The 16,447-nt window shown below is 33.0% G+C and overlaps 4 protein-coding genes across 4 annotated transcripts, besides 4 other annotated features; 2 read left to right on the forward strand and 2 right to left on the reverse strand.

Moving 5' to 3' along the window:
* Nucleotides 1-530: 530 nt before the first annotated feature.
* Nucleotides 531-578: a mobile genetic element.
* A 3,214-nt stretch (nt 579-3,792) lies between these two features.
* On the reverse strand, nt 3,793-6,443 carry TVAGG3_0645080 (ATPase activity, coupled to transmembrane movement of substances; the record flags this gene model as incomplete). The annotated part of the gene is made up of 1 exon (XM_001326873.2): nt 3,800-6,430. One exon carries the CDS (start codon nt 6,428-6,430, stop codon nt 3,800-3,802), a length of 2,631 nt encoding a protein of 876 aa, XP_001326908.1.
* A 324-nt stretch (nt 6,444-6,767) lies between these two features.
* Nucleotides 6,768-9,369, forward strand: TVAGG3_0645090 (ATPase activity, coupled to transmembrane movement of substances; the record flags this gene model as incomplete). The annotated part of the gene is made up of 1 exon (XM_001326874.1): nt 6,819-9,314. One exon carries the CDS (start codon nt 6,819-6,821, stop codon nt 9,312-9,314), a length of 2,496 nt encoding a protein of 831 aa, XP_001326909.1.
* A 114-nt stretch (nt 9,370-9,483) lies between these two features.
* Nucleotides 9,484-9,524: a mobile genetic element.
* Nucleotides 9,525-9,888: 364 nt separating this feature from the next.
* Nucleotides 9,889-9,973: a mobile genetic element.
* Nucleotides 9,974-10,453: 480 nt separating this feature from the next.
* On the reverse strand, nt 10,454-11,128 carry TVAGG3_0645120 (transposase family; the record flags this gene model as incomplete). Its single annotated transcript, XM_051241407.1, has 1 exon — nt 10,454-11,128. One exon carries the CDS (start codon nt 11,126-11,128, stop codon nt 10,454-10,456), a length of 675 nt encoding a protein of 224 aa, XP_051087994.1.
* A 2,204-nt stretch (nt 11,129-13,332) lies between these two features.
* Nucleotides 13,333-13,372: a mobile genetic element.
* Nucleotides 13,373-13,901: 529 nt separating this feature from the next.
* On the forward strand, nt 13,902-16,291 carry TVAGG3_0645140 (uncharacterized protein; the record flags this gene model as incomplete). The annotated part of the gene is made up of 1 exon (XM_051241408.1): nt 13,964-16,045. One exon carries the CDS (start codon nt 13,964-13,966, stop codon nt 16,043-16,045), a length of 2,082 nt encoding a protein of 693 aa, XP_051087995.1.
* Between the last annotated feature and the right edge of the window lie 156 nt (nt 16,292-16,447).

Genomic DNA, 16,447 nt, shown 5'->3' on the forward strand with positions numbered 1-16,447 from the left:
TAAAATGATATACTCACTCTCTAAATGTGTTCGAGATTTAAAGTTGTATGAATAAAACGATTCATCTTTCGAAGCCTCCCATTTAATGAGAGACTTCGAAAGATGAATGTATTCATGTAGATGAAATACTATATATGACCATGTGTGATACTAAAGATATCAAAATGTTCATTTTTAAGTGCAATAGAAGGGTTATCTCTCGTAAAATCTCAATTTAAGGAAGATTTAGAAAGAACTCCTTTCCTAAGTAGATAGTGTGTGGTTTCTGTCTTTTGGTTGATCAGGAACTATGAAATTAAGTCGGACAGAAAGAAGTTCTTTCCAAAACAGACTCCAAATGAGTTGTTCGAAAAGAACTTCCTTTGTATATGGATAATTGTAGTTACCGCACTGAAGTATGTGATTGTGATGATGGAGTTCTCGATAAATCTAAAATCGGATTAAGATTAATTGAAAACTCAAGTAATTCTTTGAAATCTTGTGTTGTCTGGCACTATAATAACCAAAGAATGAGAATATTATGTTGAATGATGAGTACGTGTGCTCGGCATTCGCCGAGCGAATTGAGTTTAACGTACTATGAAAAAGTGACAAATTTGGGCTTTTTTTCCTAGGGTTATGATCTCTTCCTTTCTGCTCAATACAACAGAAAGGAAAGAATGAATTTGTACTCCCTAATTGATTACTACAATCTGTATCTATCTTTAACATAGAATTAGCTGCATTGTGATTTATACTCCAGAATTATTTCAATTTAAGATCAACCTCGTAAATTTTAATCATATTGCACCAATACTCCTACGTTGAGATAAGAACATGATTATACATACCAAAGCCCCATATTAAAAAATCAAAATTTAGCACCTCCATTATGCAACCACATTATTCGTCGCAAATAAGTATATTTACGCATATTATGATGCATATTCACACAACTCGTATACATGAAAAAGTTATTAAAATCAGACAAAATTATTGCAATAAGGAAAAAAAAACAACTTTATTATATATGTTAGTAATGAATTACAAATATTTCTACAAAGAATGCTCAATACTTCATATAATCTTCGAATATTTCTTATTACAAGTTAATACATTTTGACTCGAACATGATAAACAAAAGCTGACACGCTGATTACTACATTTATGAAAATATAGTACGTTTCCATTCATCTGTTTACTTGTTTTTGTTGGAATAAAATCATTTTTTTTTTCTTTCATGAAATAAGAATTTTGCTGCGAAAGCAATATCTCTAACAATAATTAATACATTACGTCAACTCTGGAATGAGTATTTATCAAATATGATATCAAAATCAAAAATTAGTTTTTTTTATGAGTCAAAACGATGTAAATTGATTATTTGACTAATTATCAAATACTTTGATTTTCCAAATTTTTTTCGAAATTGATTTTTTCATGTGAAATTCAAATTGTTTAATTTCATTTTTTGAAATTTTGAATTTTTTTGGAATTTTGAGTTGATCAATTCAGCAGAATTGATAATGCTATTGCTTTAGGGCATACCACAAGGTGATGAATAAAAGGTGACATTAACAAATTATTTTAAATCACAAATATCATCCTCATCAACTTTAATTCTAAAAAGAACTGTACTGAATTATGAAAATGCATGATTTACATTATTAAAATCTTTGAATGAAAATAGTACAAGATAAGTTTTTTATTCATTTTTAATTAGATTTAAACGAAAAAACTACTCCATATTAAAATTTAAGTCGAGAAATCGTATTTTGTTCTTATTTGTTAGCATTTTGTAGACATTCTAATCTTGAATTAATTTGTTACATGATATTATTAACAAATTTAACTGAAAAAAATATGTTAATATGGAATAAACCATGATTATATAAGCTATCAATGCTATATATACATATGTAAAAGATTCATATTAACTCAATTAACAAAAAATGATAGATTTTCATAAAGGTTCAATCTAGGTTCGTCCGAAAATTTTGATTTTTATATAGAAGACATAGTTTCATATACATAATTAAATTTTCAAACAAATTTGATCATACCATTTATTAAGCAGGATAGTATATTAATTACTATCAGTATAAAAATATAAAAATGATTATATTTAATTATTGCATAATTTAGTCAAAGAGTTATAAGCCTCAAGTGATCGTTATCACCTTCAATGCACGTATACTTTATTGATTCATAGATATTTAATCTATGTTTGACATGTTGTTGTCGTCATTCGTTTTGTTTCCATTCTTCCTAAGTTAGAATTAGAGAATACACCATCCACATCATCTAATTTGGTCCTCAGCGATAGATTGGTTCATTTTGGAGGAGTCCCATCAGACAGTTTTCGAGCACCAAATATCAAATTTTAATGTATACAAATCTTTAGTGATTTATCTCTTTTATGATGAGTAAAAGGTTTCTGCTCATCAACATTTGATTTCCGACATATATGATTTCTAATTGCAATTATTTACTTTCTTTTTATAATCTAACTCTGTGACTCATACCATAAATTAATTATTGGAAAGTGTCAATATGTTTGGCACAACGCATGGCGGAAGATACCAAACCATGCAGGGAATATGATACGTTTAAGATCTCCGAACTTTTTTTCCAAAAATTTTCTATCGTTGCCCTACCTCTTCGATTTCTCCTTCATTCAAAACTGCGTATCCGAAGATATGGGATCAATTAACATCCTAGTCAGATCAATGAACGATTATCAAAATATTGCTCAAAGAATAATTGAAAAAATTTTTCCGGTGGTCATCAACTATTTTTAGCCAAAATTGTGAGAACGTTCATACCCATGAATTATATAGTAAAAATAATTTATCCAACATATTTATTCCTTCTGGCAATTTTTTTTTCGAAATTTTCATCCATTTTTTCATCCTTGTTATTAATTCATGTACGGCTATTCAAACAGTATAGCTAAATTTTATTACCATCCGTTCTCATTGTTTCATTGTCAACTTCAATCCTAAATTTTTGTGCCGAATTCAACAAAATGCTATATTCAATTTAATAAGAGTCAGCATAATTACAATAGTTTTAACCACAAACTCCTAAATCTTTAACACTTTTATGTAAAATCCCGACATCCATTTGGCTACATATCAGTCTATGCCATAGTTTCTTTTTGTCAAATATGATTAATGAAATAACATGACAATCAATCTTTTCATTCCAGAAAATTTACACTTTTTCGACGTTTTGTCAGGGGCGCGAAGCGACCCAAAAATGTCGGAAAAGTGTAATTCTCAGGTATATGATTATTTTTGCTTTTAATGCCGAACAGCATTTGAATCAAAAATAATCGTATGTCTGAGAATGAAATTTGATTTCCATTCGTAACTTAAATTGACCAGATAGCGTCCTATTTCAGTTTAAAGGTAAAATGAAGCCACGTTGTACAAATATGATTCTAACAATTCATGATTCCCATAAATCAATCTAAATTTTAATGCATATGTAAAAACTATAGAAATATGAAAGATCACAAACAAATTATGTGCATTGAATATAAATTTTATTCTTTTGGTTTATAAGTCCTCAATGAATCACTCTTAATTTGATATATTGATTATTTAGCCTTTCCATTTAATTGTCTGAATCCAGAAACAGTTATTACTACCTTATCCGTGATTAATCATATACATTGCAGTGGTATTATAAAATAAAGCAACGAATATAGTGATGAATATCACATTAACTATAATATGGTAAGTAGGATATCGAAAAAAAAATGTAATTAATTCATAAATAGAAATATATATTTTATAATTAATAGATAGGAATATTACATTAAAGTGCCTTCTTCGCCTTCTGAAATTCTGACAATTTCCATGAAAACTTTTTCGAGAGAAGATGATGAGCAAGTATAGTACTTGAAGCCATTATCTCCCTTCTTACCTTCTTCCATCTTCTTGAACAATACGCCCAAGTTGATAGAGATAGCAGGAACATTATAAATTCTAGCAGAAGGTCTCTTGATAGAGATAGCAGCCTGTGGGATGTTCTCCTGGAAGAACTTATCAACCTTTTCACCTGTCTCTTCCTGTTCATCTTCTAACTGCATATCTACCTTGAAATCTGTACCGAACTTAGACTGAAGGTACTGTGGGGAACCAACTGTATAAACGTTACCCTTAATCATGATGGAGATGTTATCGCAAAGAGCTTCAGCTTCAGAAAGCAAGTGAGTGCAAAGCATGAATGTCTTCTGGCCTCTGTAGTACAAAACCATTTCGTGAACTTGTCTTCTTGAGACAGGATCCAATGTAGCTGTTGGTTCATCGAGAAGAATGATCTGAGCACGACCAAGGAAGGACAAAGCGATAGCAAGCTTTCTAACATCACCTTCTGAGAGTTCTCTGATTGGAATATCCTTGATATCCTTGAGATCAAGCAACTGGATTAATCTCTCAGAGTTTCTCTTTTCGTGTTCTGGGCTCATTCTGTGTAACAAAGAATAGAAGTGGAAGTGTTCACTGATTGTCATATCCATGCAAAGATGTGTGTTGAACTGTGGGCAGACAGCCAATAATGATGGATCATTCTCAACCATGATATCCTTACCATTGATTTCGATTGTACCATCAGATGGTGGTAAGAGAGATGTGATCATGTTGATAAGTGTTGTCTTACCAGCACCGTTAGCACCTAAGAAGCCGAAGAGAGATCCCTTCTTGACACCAAGAGATACCTTGTTAACGGCTGGAATTGGCTTGCCTTCTGTGTTGAAGAACAATCTGGATACGTTGTAAATTCTGACAGCGTAATCTGTGTTTTCATCAACTTCTTTCTCCATATCGTGAGCTTCCTGTGTGACTGGATGCTTCTTCTTCTGTTCTTCGAAGAACTCGTGGTAATCACCGAAGTTGGACTTAGCAGCCTTTCTCTGAAGGTGAATTCTCCATCTCTCAATGAATATAAGAATGCATATGTAGATAACAATATCAACAAATGCATAGATGGAATATGGCTGAGCAGCGGATTCTGACTTGAAGTAGTACTTAAGACCATCATGGTTATAAGTATATGTAATGAAGACCTGCTGCATGTAACCTTCTATAAGAAGTGGTGGGAAGAGACCGTAGATCCAGCCTGTCCAATGTGTCTTATTAAGAGAGCCAAGTGGATCGTTGAAATCGAGTGTGACAAGTGTAACGATGATTGGAATGATAAGAAGAATAATGTTGCAGATGAAAGCGTTACGAGAAGCGGAATCTGCATCATTGAATAAGAAGGAGAGAGAGTAAATGTAAAGGATCATTGCTGGACCACAGATCCAAAGAATGTAGTATGTTTGGCCTAAGTTCTTTGAGAAGTTTTCAACACGGCAAATGACGAACAAGACCCAAACCAATGTAACTTCGATTGTCCAGTTGATGAAATCGAATAAAAATGTAACAACCCAGTATGGAAGGATTTCAAGGTTGCATGAGACCATATATGCTCTGATTGGACCTTGAATATCAATAATAGGTGTAACAATAACTGTTGTGATGATACTTGTGAGACCAGCAGCAATAAGAAGTGGAGCAACGACAGAGAAAATGATATCTCTGCCCTGACCAGCTAATAAGGAGTAAATAATGTTCAAGTTGCAGTGCTTACTTAAACCATATGCTGCATATTTTTGTGTAATGATACTCTTAAATGGTTCTGGGAACGATGAAAGGTTCGGAGGGGTTGTGAGAACAGCATACTCGATTCTGTAGAGGTTGACGTAAGAAATAAGGGACATATTATCAGCAACCCATGATTGTGTACTCATAGCAACTGTATCGTTCCAGATCATTGTTAAATTGTTACCACCTTGTGGGTTATATTCTTCTGGAAGACCAATACCCATTGATACAAAGATACCCTTTGATCTACAATCGGATATGAACTTATTTGCGGATTCTATATTATCGTAGAACCGAATATCAGCATCTGTTCCTGTATCTTGTTTATAAAGCTCTTTGATAACTTCAACATACTTTGACTGGAATGGCTTCTTAGTGAAGTTATTCGCGTAATCGGAGGCGATCACAGGAAGAATGTTACCCTTAAATGGATATGCTGTAAAGTTGAAGTATTCGAACTTATCACTAACAAGAGTGTTCATAAGAGCCTTGACAACAATAGCTAAGCAAGAAACGACTAAAGTAACGATGATATTTGCAATAACTGAACCAATAGATCTCTTAACACCGATCCATCTACGATAGAACATAGCTTTGAACTGTGCACCAGCTGGATGGTGCTTAGCATCGTCTTCCATCTCTTCCTTTTCATCCTTTTCAGGATTTGCGTTGTAGATGTCGGTTGTCCTTCTTTGGATGCGAGAAGATCTTGGTGTTGACTGTACTTGAGGAGTAGTAGCAGTCTTTGGGGACTCCTGCTGTTTTTCCTCTAATGGAGAAGTACTACTATCAGACATGATTTGATGTTTAATGATGTCAAAAATTTGGACCAGATTAGCATTGAAATTTCGTGATCGCTTTTTTTCTCTCAATTGATAGGGATAATTTTACATTAAGATTAATAAACCATGTACATTTCATATATTCAACGAAAATGATAAAAGCCATCAAATCGTAATAAAATTTATTCACTTTTTGATAAGTCTACGATTTTCGAATTTTGTGCGATGATCGTATTTTAGGTTATCTGACCTGGAAGGAGTACGAATAAATAATAAGGGTTTAAAATTGAGGAAAATTTTTACTTGGCAATTGAAAGTGATCGCTTCTCAATTGAATCCATTCAATTTAATCGGGAGATTCAATAGAGCCACACAATTAGCGTAACCATTCATTTAAGAACAAATGAGTGAAGACAAAGCAGACGCTCAAGTCGTTACTCCAGGAGGTCTTTGGACAGATAGACATCCATCTTTCAACCGTACATTAAATTCTCTCTTCAGAAGATCTTTCTTAGTAAAGATCAGAGATGCAGGTACAATCGTTTCCGAAATTATTGCTACAGTTATTATCTGCATCCTTATTGTTTTCTGGCACGTCGCAGAAAACCCACAAGACGCTATTACAAAAACAGATCTTATGACTTCAGATGGACTTTTCGATAATGCCGTTGTACAAATTCAGAAACTTGTTCAGCTTGGTAGAGGCGGTAACTTCGTTGCTGGTCCTAAAAATTCTACTACACTTCATCAGATGCTTGCAGGTACATGGGGTAAACAATTGATTCCAATTCTTGATTTGGGTATGTACGCAAAAACAGGTGATGTTAATAAGAGTGCAAAAAGTTGGGTTAACATTTCCGAAAACTTCACATATGTTGACAGCATGGCAGAAATCAAGGATGACTTCGATCACCACGATACCTTCTCCAATGCTATCTGGTGGGATAATTATGATGATCCAACATTTTGGTCTAATTTCACTGCTCACATTTACGAAAACCAGAACTTGGTCATGATTTTCAACCGTAACGTCGATGCAGTTGCAGCTTTCACATTTTTAATTGCTGGTAAAATTATAAATAGCATCAATGGATTTGTTAATTTTAAGATCATGAGCTATCCTGGTCTTCTACCAGAAGTACAGCGACAGCTTATGTTACAACCTTATGGCAACACAAGCTTCACAGTTCCAAACATCTTTGCCAGTAAGATGGAAAGACCAAAGGTTACAAACGAAATGCCAATTAACATGGCTGTCGCTTTCTTCTCTGCTATTCCAATGGTTCTTGCTTCCATGCCAGATCTTTCCATGGTCCTTAACGATAAGGAATCCCACATGCTCACATTCATCTTCCTTATGGGTGCCAGTGAAGCCGCTTACTGGATTGTCAACATTGTTTCAACATTCGTTATGTGCTTCATCCCATACTTAGTCATGGATATCCTCTTCTCAGCTTGGCTCGCTATGGCAGGTACAAACTTCTTGATCTTGTTGATCCTTTCTATCCTCTTCATCCTTTCATACACACAGTTCCAGAACTTCTTCTCCACATTCTTCACAAAGGCAGGAACTGGCCGTGTTCTCACAGTTATCTTCCTTATTCTCATTCTTTTCTTCGGCTACCTTGATGAAGTTTACACATTAGATGCTCCAAAGGGTGTTAAGCACGTTTTCTCTCTCATCCCATTCGTTTCATACGAATTAGCTATGTCAGTCATGTACGAAGAAGTCAGAAACAACAGACCAGCTATCGGATGGAGCGATGTTAAGAGAAACAATCTCAAGTACCCAATTTGGTATGCCTTCATGTGGTTATCCCTCGATATCGTCATTTGGGGCTTACTCTTCTTACTCTTCAACGCTACAAATGACAGAGGTTTCGGTTCTCCAATCATCAGATGGCGCGACTTATTCAAGTGCCATCTCCAGGTTGCCCCAGAAATCGAATTAGAGAACATCAGAGATGAAGATTCAATCCTTAAGGTCGAGCACCTCGTCAAGAGATACGGCAGCAAGACAGTCAACGCCGTCGATGATGTTTCCTTCGATATCAAGAAGGGCGAAATCATCGTCATGATCGGTCCAAACGGTGCTGGTAAGTCATCAATCTTGAATGTCGTTTCCGGTGCTATCCCATCAACACATGGTACACTCGCTTTAGGTGATAAGGATCCATCTACAACATTCTCTGGTATTCAGAACTGCCTTGGTATCGTTTTCCAGGATAACGTTATCTTCAGATTACTTTCCATCAGAGAACACCTTGAAATCTTCGGCAGAATCAGAGGTATTGATGAACAGACACTTCAGGAATCTATCGATTTCTTCGCTGATAACTTGCAGCTTAAGGAAATGCTTCCAAACCGTGCTGGTGATCTTTCTGGTGGTCAGAAGAGAAAGCTTTGCATTGCTATGGCTCTCCTTGGTAACCCACCAATCATCATGATGGATGAACCAACTGCAGGTGTCGATGTCCAGGCTAGACAGTTGATTTGGAAGGCTATCTCCAACCTTAAGAACTCTACTTGCATCATCACAACACACGCCTTAGAAGAAGCTGAAGCTGTTTCATCTAGAATGTTCGTCGTTTCTAGAGGTCAACTCAAGTACGCTGGTACATCAACAGAATTAAGAAACAACTTCAAGTGCGGTTACGTTCTCAAGGTTGACTCAGAAGCTGAAGCTATGCCAAATATCTTAGAAGCTGTTAAGAAGTTCGTCCCAGAAGCTGCTATGTTAGAAGAAAGAGATGACTCTATTACACTTCCAGTTTCTGGTGAAATTCCAGATCTCCTTTCTTACCTCGATGATAATAAGGAGAAGCTCGGTATAGAAGGTTATTCATTCTCTGTAGAACAATTAGAAGATGTTCTCATGAGAATTGTCGAAGCTAACTAATCTTTTTTTATACATTTTTTTCTATATTATTTTAAACACTATAATTTTTAACAAATTTTCATAATTTTTTTTTTCAGAAAAATTAAAAATTTTGTCACTTTTAGCAGATATTTCACTTTAATTTTAGAGCGTCGTACTAAAATAATTTATAGATAATTATTTACAAATGTGTTACATATTAAGTTCTGTCAAAATGTAAGCTATTGAATTTTTTGAGAGAGAAATAATCGTCGAGGAAGTAAAAAGTGACGCTTTAGGAAATATTATTAGAAATATGATAATAAATATATTTGGAAAAATATGTTTTTTCAAAAATTGAAATGTTCATAGAATATTTTGAAATATGTAGGGAATTGAATTTGGTAATATATGATAAACAGGATTTTTAAATTTCAAGGAAAAATAGCTTTTGTGAATACTTTTGAGAACTCTTCTCAAAGATCATGATTCAAATATATTAAGGAGCCAAAATATTAGAGATGAGTTCACAATCAAAATTTTACATTTTAATTATTTAGAAAAACGTATTAACCTCAATAAAAAAAATATCTCAAAGATTAATAGTTAATTTAGGGTTTCCTAGCTATCTAGAGGGAATTGTTCCTTATGATGTATATATTTATAATGTATGCATCATAAGGAACAATTCCCTCGCTGAAGTGAGAAAACTTGTTCGCAATCATTTCGCATTGCGAACAAGTTTTCTCGTTTTTAATAACAAACTAAAGGCTATGAGGCACTAATATATAATCAGTGCCTCATAGCCTTTAGTTCCCTGTAGAAAAGATCGAAATTTTATTCTGATTTTAACTGATCTATATTTCGCTTGCGTTATTTGAATCTTTTCTTTTGCATATGTCATTCCTTTCACTTTTCGAATTTCATTTGCCTGCATGCTCTCTCGTTTTGGTTGAAAATCAACTCAATCTTAAAATGAACTTCTTCATTCTTTACAATAAATTCAATTTTTTTCGAGATATATCTTTATCTACCCCTATGTGAGCTGCATATTCTTTCTCGCTAAATTCTTTTGATTCTTCAGAGCTAAAAATCAAGTTTAATAAAAATAATGTTTATTCATAATTTTGAAAACCAAATTCAAATTTGAATGAGAATTTTTGAAAAAAATATAGAATATTTCAATAGTTTGGAATCTCTTCAACTTCCCACTGCTTATTAACACATTTTTTCCAGAGCGGTTTATCATCCTTGGTCCATTTCTTAAATTTGTTGTAAACCTCTCTTGGAGTGTATGGTCGAACTCCAATTTTTGGATGAGCGCCATGTGGCATGTCATTGTATTTTTGCCTGAATTCTTCCAATTCCTGATTGATGCTCTCAAATTCTGAAGACTTTGGAGCATTTTTGTCCAGTGATGGCCAGAGGCGTTCAATTTTGCCATTTTGACGTGGCATGTATGGAGCTGATTTTCTGATTTGAATGTCATAAGTACTCAAAAATTTTGTGAACTCTCCCTCATTTTCTTTACCGTTATCTGACCAGAAACAGAAAGGTGCTCCATATTTTTGAACTGTTGCAATTGCCACTTTTGAAGTTTCTGTTGAACTTTTGTTACGAAGCAATTTCAATGCTAACAAATAACGACTTTTGTCATCAATTATTCCATAAACCGGTAAAGTTTCTGGTTCTTTCAAAAAATGAATATCCACATGCCAGATTGTATTTGGAAGAATTGCTTCATAATCCACATAATATGCTTTTGGATTACTTTTATCTTTTTCTTTGTAAATTCCCAGAAATTTTGCTGCCTTAATAACTGCATTGTAACTGATTTGAAATTGTTTTGGATTCATATTGAGAGTCCAATACAATTTTTGAACCCCACATTTGTAATTTTCATAAGAATTCTGAACCTTCAAAATTAATTTTGCAAATTACCTCAGACTTTTCAGAGGATTGAGTGGCAACTCAATCCTCTGAAATAGTCTGTGGTAATTTTTAGTCTCTACACTATTTCAATATAAGCTCCATTTTTAAACAGTTTTTAAAAATCGAGCATTGAAAAGTGTGATGAGACTCTGGAGTTAATTCCTCTTGTGGAGGACCACTTTTAATTTTTGGTGTACCACCGATTTCTTTGAATGCTTTTTTGAGAGTATTTCTTGAAATTTGTTTGAAAATTGTAACATTTTGATAAGAATATGGAACTTTTTTCAAAACTGTTGCGTATGTTAACTCACCATAAGGATGTCAATTCGGAAAATTGTTTTCATTTTAGGAGAATATAATTTTCCTTTTCGAAAATTTAAAAAGTGAGACGCGCAGGATTCGAACTTTTTTAAAAGTTGATTTAAATATATTCTAGTGTGGATTCTAAGGATAATATCATATTTAAAATAAGAATATACTAGTTTAGGTGGTATAATTTTTTTCGATAAATTTGAGAGCATGTACGTTTAGGACATCAAAAGTGTCAATTCGCTCAGCGAAAGCTGAGCTAGCTTCGTTCTCGAAAGAATAGGGAAGGAGTGAAAGAGAGTGATACAGATGTTGACACATTCATATCATTTCAACAAATTTTGATCAAATTGAAATGCAATGAAATTCAATTCACTTCATATCCTTCAGTCAGTACATTGACATCCTTCTACATCACAATGATAACTCGTGCATCAATAGTTCTACAACTAACTCAGAAAAAACAAGATTTTTCTTCCAGCTTACAGCTTTTAAAAAGTTTCGATGATAAAAATCACTCTACTCTTGTTTATCGATATGTTGTGATAGTAGGTAAACGTATTCTTATCGATATTAATAAAAATATTTTTACGAAAATCTGAACCAATTACAGAGTTATTCATAAAGTTTATGATAACTGTAATTACTTCATCTTTGTTTTATATTTGAATAAACAATTTAATTTAATTTGCATAATTTTTTTTAGTTGAAAGACAGGAAACTTAGTTGAGTTTGTATTATTTTTATCGTTCAATTCATTGTATATGTGAGTGATCCAGATATTTAAGATATTTAGAAAAAATTATTAATTTGATTAACAAATTTTAATCAAAATAGCAAAAATCTATTTGATAGCTGTAAGCAAATAATAATTTCTATTTCAACCAAAATCACTTATTTTCATCTAAACGTATAAAATTGTCAATTTTATGAGAATAAATTTAAAATCTCATGAAATATAAAGGAGAGTAATATTTTTCAATTTTCTTTTTTTCTTTCTCTCAAATATTTTCTATTGGGAATTTTCTTGTTATCAAAAAATAATTTTAATATTTGTTTATTTCATTACATACAATAAAATTTTAAAAACTCTATTTCTTCACAAGAAAATTTTTTTCCTTCATATGAAGAAACATTTTGTTCTCCATTTGATGCTGAGTCTAAATCTCGATTTTTGAATTTTCTTCTTTCCAAATTTCTTTTTTCCAAATTAGAAGTTTAATTCAAATTTTCAATAGTTTATATATTTTCTCAAACCGTCTTAGATTTTCTCACTTTTTAGGGATTTTCTCTCAAAATATACAAAAATAGTAATACCAATACATGTGTCTAATATACTTTAAAACCATCGTGATAAAATTCAAAAACGAAGAGTTCTTCTCTCCAAATTTTTTTCAAAATCAAAAAAATGAGATAAAAAAATACGTTTGGAAAATTCATTTTTAGCATTTTAGGAATTTTCTCACTTTTCTTCCAAATTGACATCCTTACTCACCACTTTCAAGTTTTTCATACATATATCTTACCCATTCATTTGGAATACGAGGTCTCGAGTTTTCGTTCATTTTTTTTACTTTACAAAACTGTTTATTTTTCAGAATTTTTAAATTTGAAAAAATCCATTCTATATCTGATAAATAATATATTATTTTTCAATCAAAATATTTTGATTATCATCTCAAAAGTGTTCTCAAAACCTAGTTTTTCTTATTTTGGATAATCTTAATATTTATATTATTATAAACTAATTGAACACCATATGTTTTTGTATACTTTTACAAAAAATTGATAGATTTGTGATACTTCCCCCGACGATAGTATTGAATAGCTTACATTTTGACAGAACTTAATATGGAACATTTCACTAGCTAAAATAAAATAAGTTAATGGCTCTCCAAGTATAAATCAAGGGCAAACAGAAATATTTTTTGGCATCCTTTCCAACATTTTGTTTCAATAAAGTTATTTGAAAAACCAATCATATTTTTATTGTATTAATGAAAGCATTTGTATTTTATTTATTTCTTTACTTGTTCTTTGAATTATATAAAATTAATTGAATTCCATTTCTTGTTATTTGCATTGAGAATCAATGCATTAGATGGAATAAAATTTGAAAAATATTGTAAATATATAGAATTTTGAAAGACAACCTTAAATAGTTTAATATAACAATATATCAACTGACCAATCAATTACTAAAATTCAATTTCGGTTAGGTTTTTCAGAAGTGTCATTTTTTTCAACCATTTTTAATCTTTTATCTCCTATTAAATTTCAAGCGTAATAAATCAAATTATTATTTTATATATCTCAAAATTGAATGTTTCCAGTTTCTATGAAAATTAGTCAGTCAACCAAATTTTTAAAAACCTCAAATAATACAATTTTTAATAACTTATCTTTGCATGTGATCAAATATAACGTTAATTCATACTGATTGAACTTTTATGTCAGTTCATCAAGGTAATTTAATGACGCTTTATATCCGTATTAAAAGCTGTACAGAAGTTGTAGATAAGAAAGGTAAAACAAATACATTTGTTATGCAATTCCAAGAATATGGAACTCCTAATAGTGCTATTTCTTCAAGATTTCATGGCGACAAACCAAGATTTAAGGACGAAATTCTTGAAATGCCAGTTAAAAAGTATGAAAAACACCGTCTTCTTTGCGATATAACTACATGTTCCCAAGATAATCCAGTTATTCTTGCTCAATTAGTTTTTCATTTAGCACTTCTTCCAAGAAACAAACAAACGAAGATTATTTTTGTTTATCCAAAGACCAAGTATGGTGTTCACATACAAGCTTCCATCGAATTCCATTATTCAACAAATGATTCTGAACCTTTCGATGTTCCTTTCAAAGAAATCAAAGCTGAGGAGTTCCAGAGGTCTATGCAAGAAGGTGTCAATATGTCCAACAATGATAACAAGAGATATACAATCAAAGCTGCTGCATATACTGATGAAGATGAAAGAGCTCGTATTGTGTCCGAAAAAATCCACAGAGCACGTGATGAAACTAATGAAGAACCAGAAGATGACGTACAGATCACAAAATCCAGCGAATCCAAGAAAATTGACTCGAAATCTCCACAAAAAACATTTGTTGCAGACATGCCAGTTGCACCAATGGTTGCTCCACCACCAACAAACGCTCCTTTATTCGAAAACCAAAGCTATAGCTCTGTTCAATACAAAACTCAAACTCAGATGCCAGTTCCCTCACCTCCTCCAGCTTCTTCACAACTACCACCGATGGACACATGGATTGACCAGCGTCTTACCCCTGTTCCAAAGCCTCCTGCCGATAGAATTCAGTATTTCGCTCAATTCCAGCAAACAGTCAAAGATTATCAGGCCCAATATGGACCACAACATGCCAAACAATACTACGACCAATACATTTCGTACTTCCAAGATTGTACGAGTTATTTAACTTATACAGAAGAGAGAAAGAAGCTTGTTATCCAATATCAGCAGTTACAACAGCAATCGATCCATCCTCCACCACAATATAATACTCTTCCCCCTCAAAATCCTCGTATGAATTATCCAACTCCTCAGCAACAGCAATCCATGCAACAGATACAAATGCTACAGCAACAGATCAACATGCTGATATCACAACAGCAGCAAGCCCATCAACAACAGCAATCAATGCAACAAATACAACAACTACAGCAACAAGTACAATTCTTACAGCAGCAACTACAGCAACAAAATCAGCAGCAACAGCGGCAATCCAAGCAACAGCAGTTTATTTCGAATCCAATTCCAGTCCAAAACAGCCAGAATCCACAGCAGAACATTCAGTACCAACAGCAGTATCAATACAACCAACAACCGCCGATGCAGAATGTTCAGCAAAATCAATATCAAAGTCAATATCAGCAAACACGACAAACAATGATTTCTCAGCCACAGAATCAATACCAGACACAATATACAATGCAGCAGCAACCACAATACCAGACCCAGTACCAATACAACTACAACCAACAGATGATGTCAAGTAGTGACTCAAATCCCCAGTTAAATTTCGTTCCTCCCCCTCAACAAAAATTACCAAATGAATCTCAACAGTTATATTCGATGCCAGTGATGCAACAACCACAACAACCTCAATTACAACAAGTGCAAGTGATGCCTCCGAACCAACAAATTCAACCTGATCAACCACAATTACAACAATTACCAGTAATGCCGCCTCCAAAGCAGCCAACACCACCACAACCACAGCTTGCACCACTCCCTGTCATGCAGCCTCCTCAACAACAAAATACAGTCATACAAAATCAAGAAATTCCTCAATTACCAGTAATGCAACCACAACAACCAGCTCCACAGCAACCAGTACCACAACAACCACTACCACAACAAACAATGCCACAACCAGGAGTTAATCCTCAGATGCAGACATTTTCTCAGAAGAACACAACTTCTCCTTATAACAAACAGAATAATCTAGCACAAGAACTTCAACAAAAAGGATTACCACCTCCTCCAAACATTACTATGTTTTAATATAATTTTTTTATCTGATTTATTTATTTTATAAAGATTTGCCCTGTTTTACCAAATTTTTACGACTATTTTGACTTTTTTTAATATTTGATTTAATCTATTAAACTTATGAAATGTATTTTCATTTAATTCTATCGGCGCGATGCGCCGATATAATTAAGACAGTAAATCCCCTCAATATGATGTTACGAAGACTTTGCGGATATTTATTCTACAATAAATTAGATTCTTATTTTTATATTTTTTATGACTTGTTTTTGATAGTTTTCGTTCAGAAATTTTAATCATATTTTAAGTAAACATATATTAGTATTCTTCATTATTTGTTTGGCGCAAAGCGCCAACCAAATAGTGAATATTTCGATTTTTCAAAAAATTATTAAATTTGGCCGAAGGTGGCGT

Source organism: Trichomonas vaginalis, chromosome III (assembly GCF_026262505.1).
Source record: "Trichomonas vaginalis G3 chromosome III, whole genome shotgun sequence".
NCBI classification, from domain to species: domain Eukaryota; phylum Parabasalia; order Trichomonadida; family Trichomonadidae; genus Trichomonas; species Trichomonas vaginalis.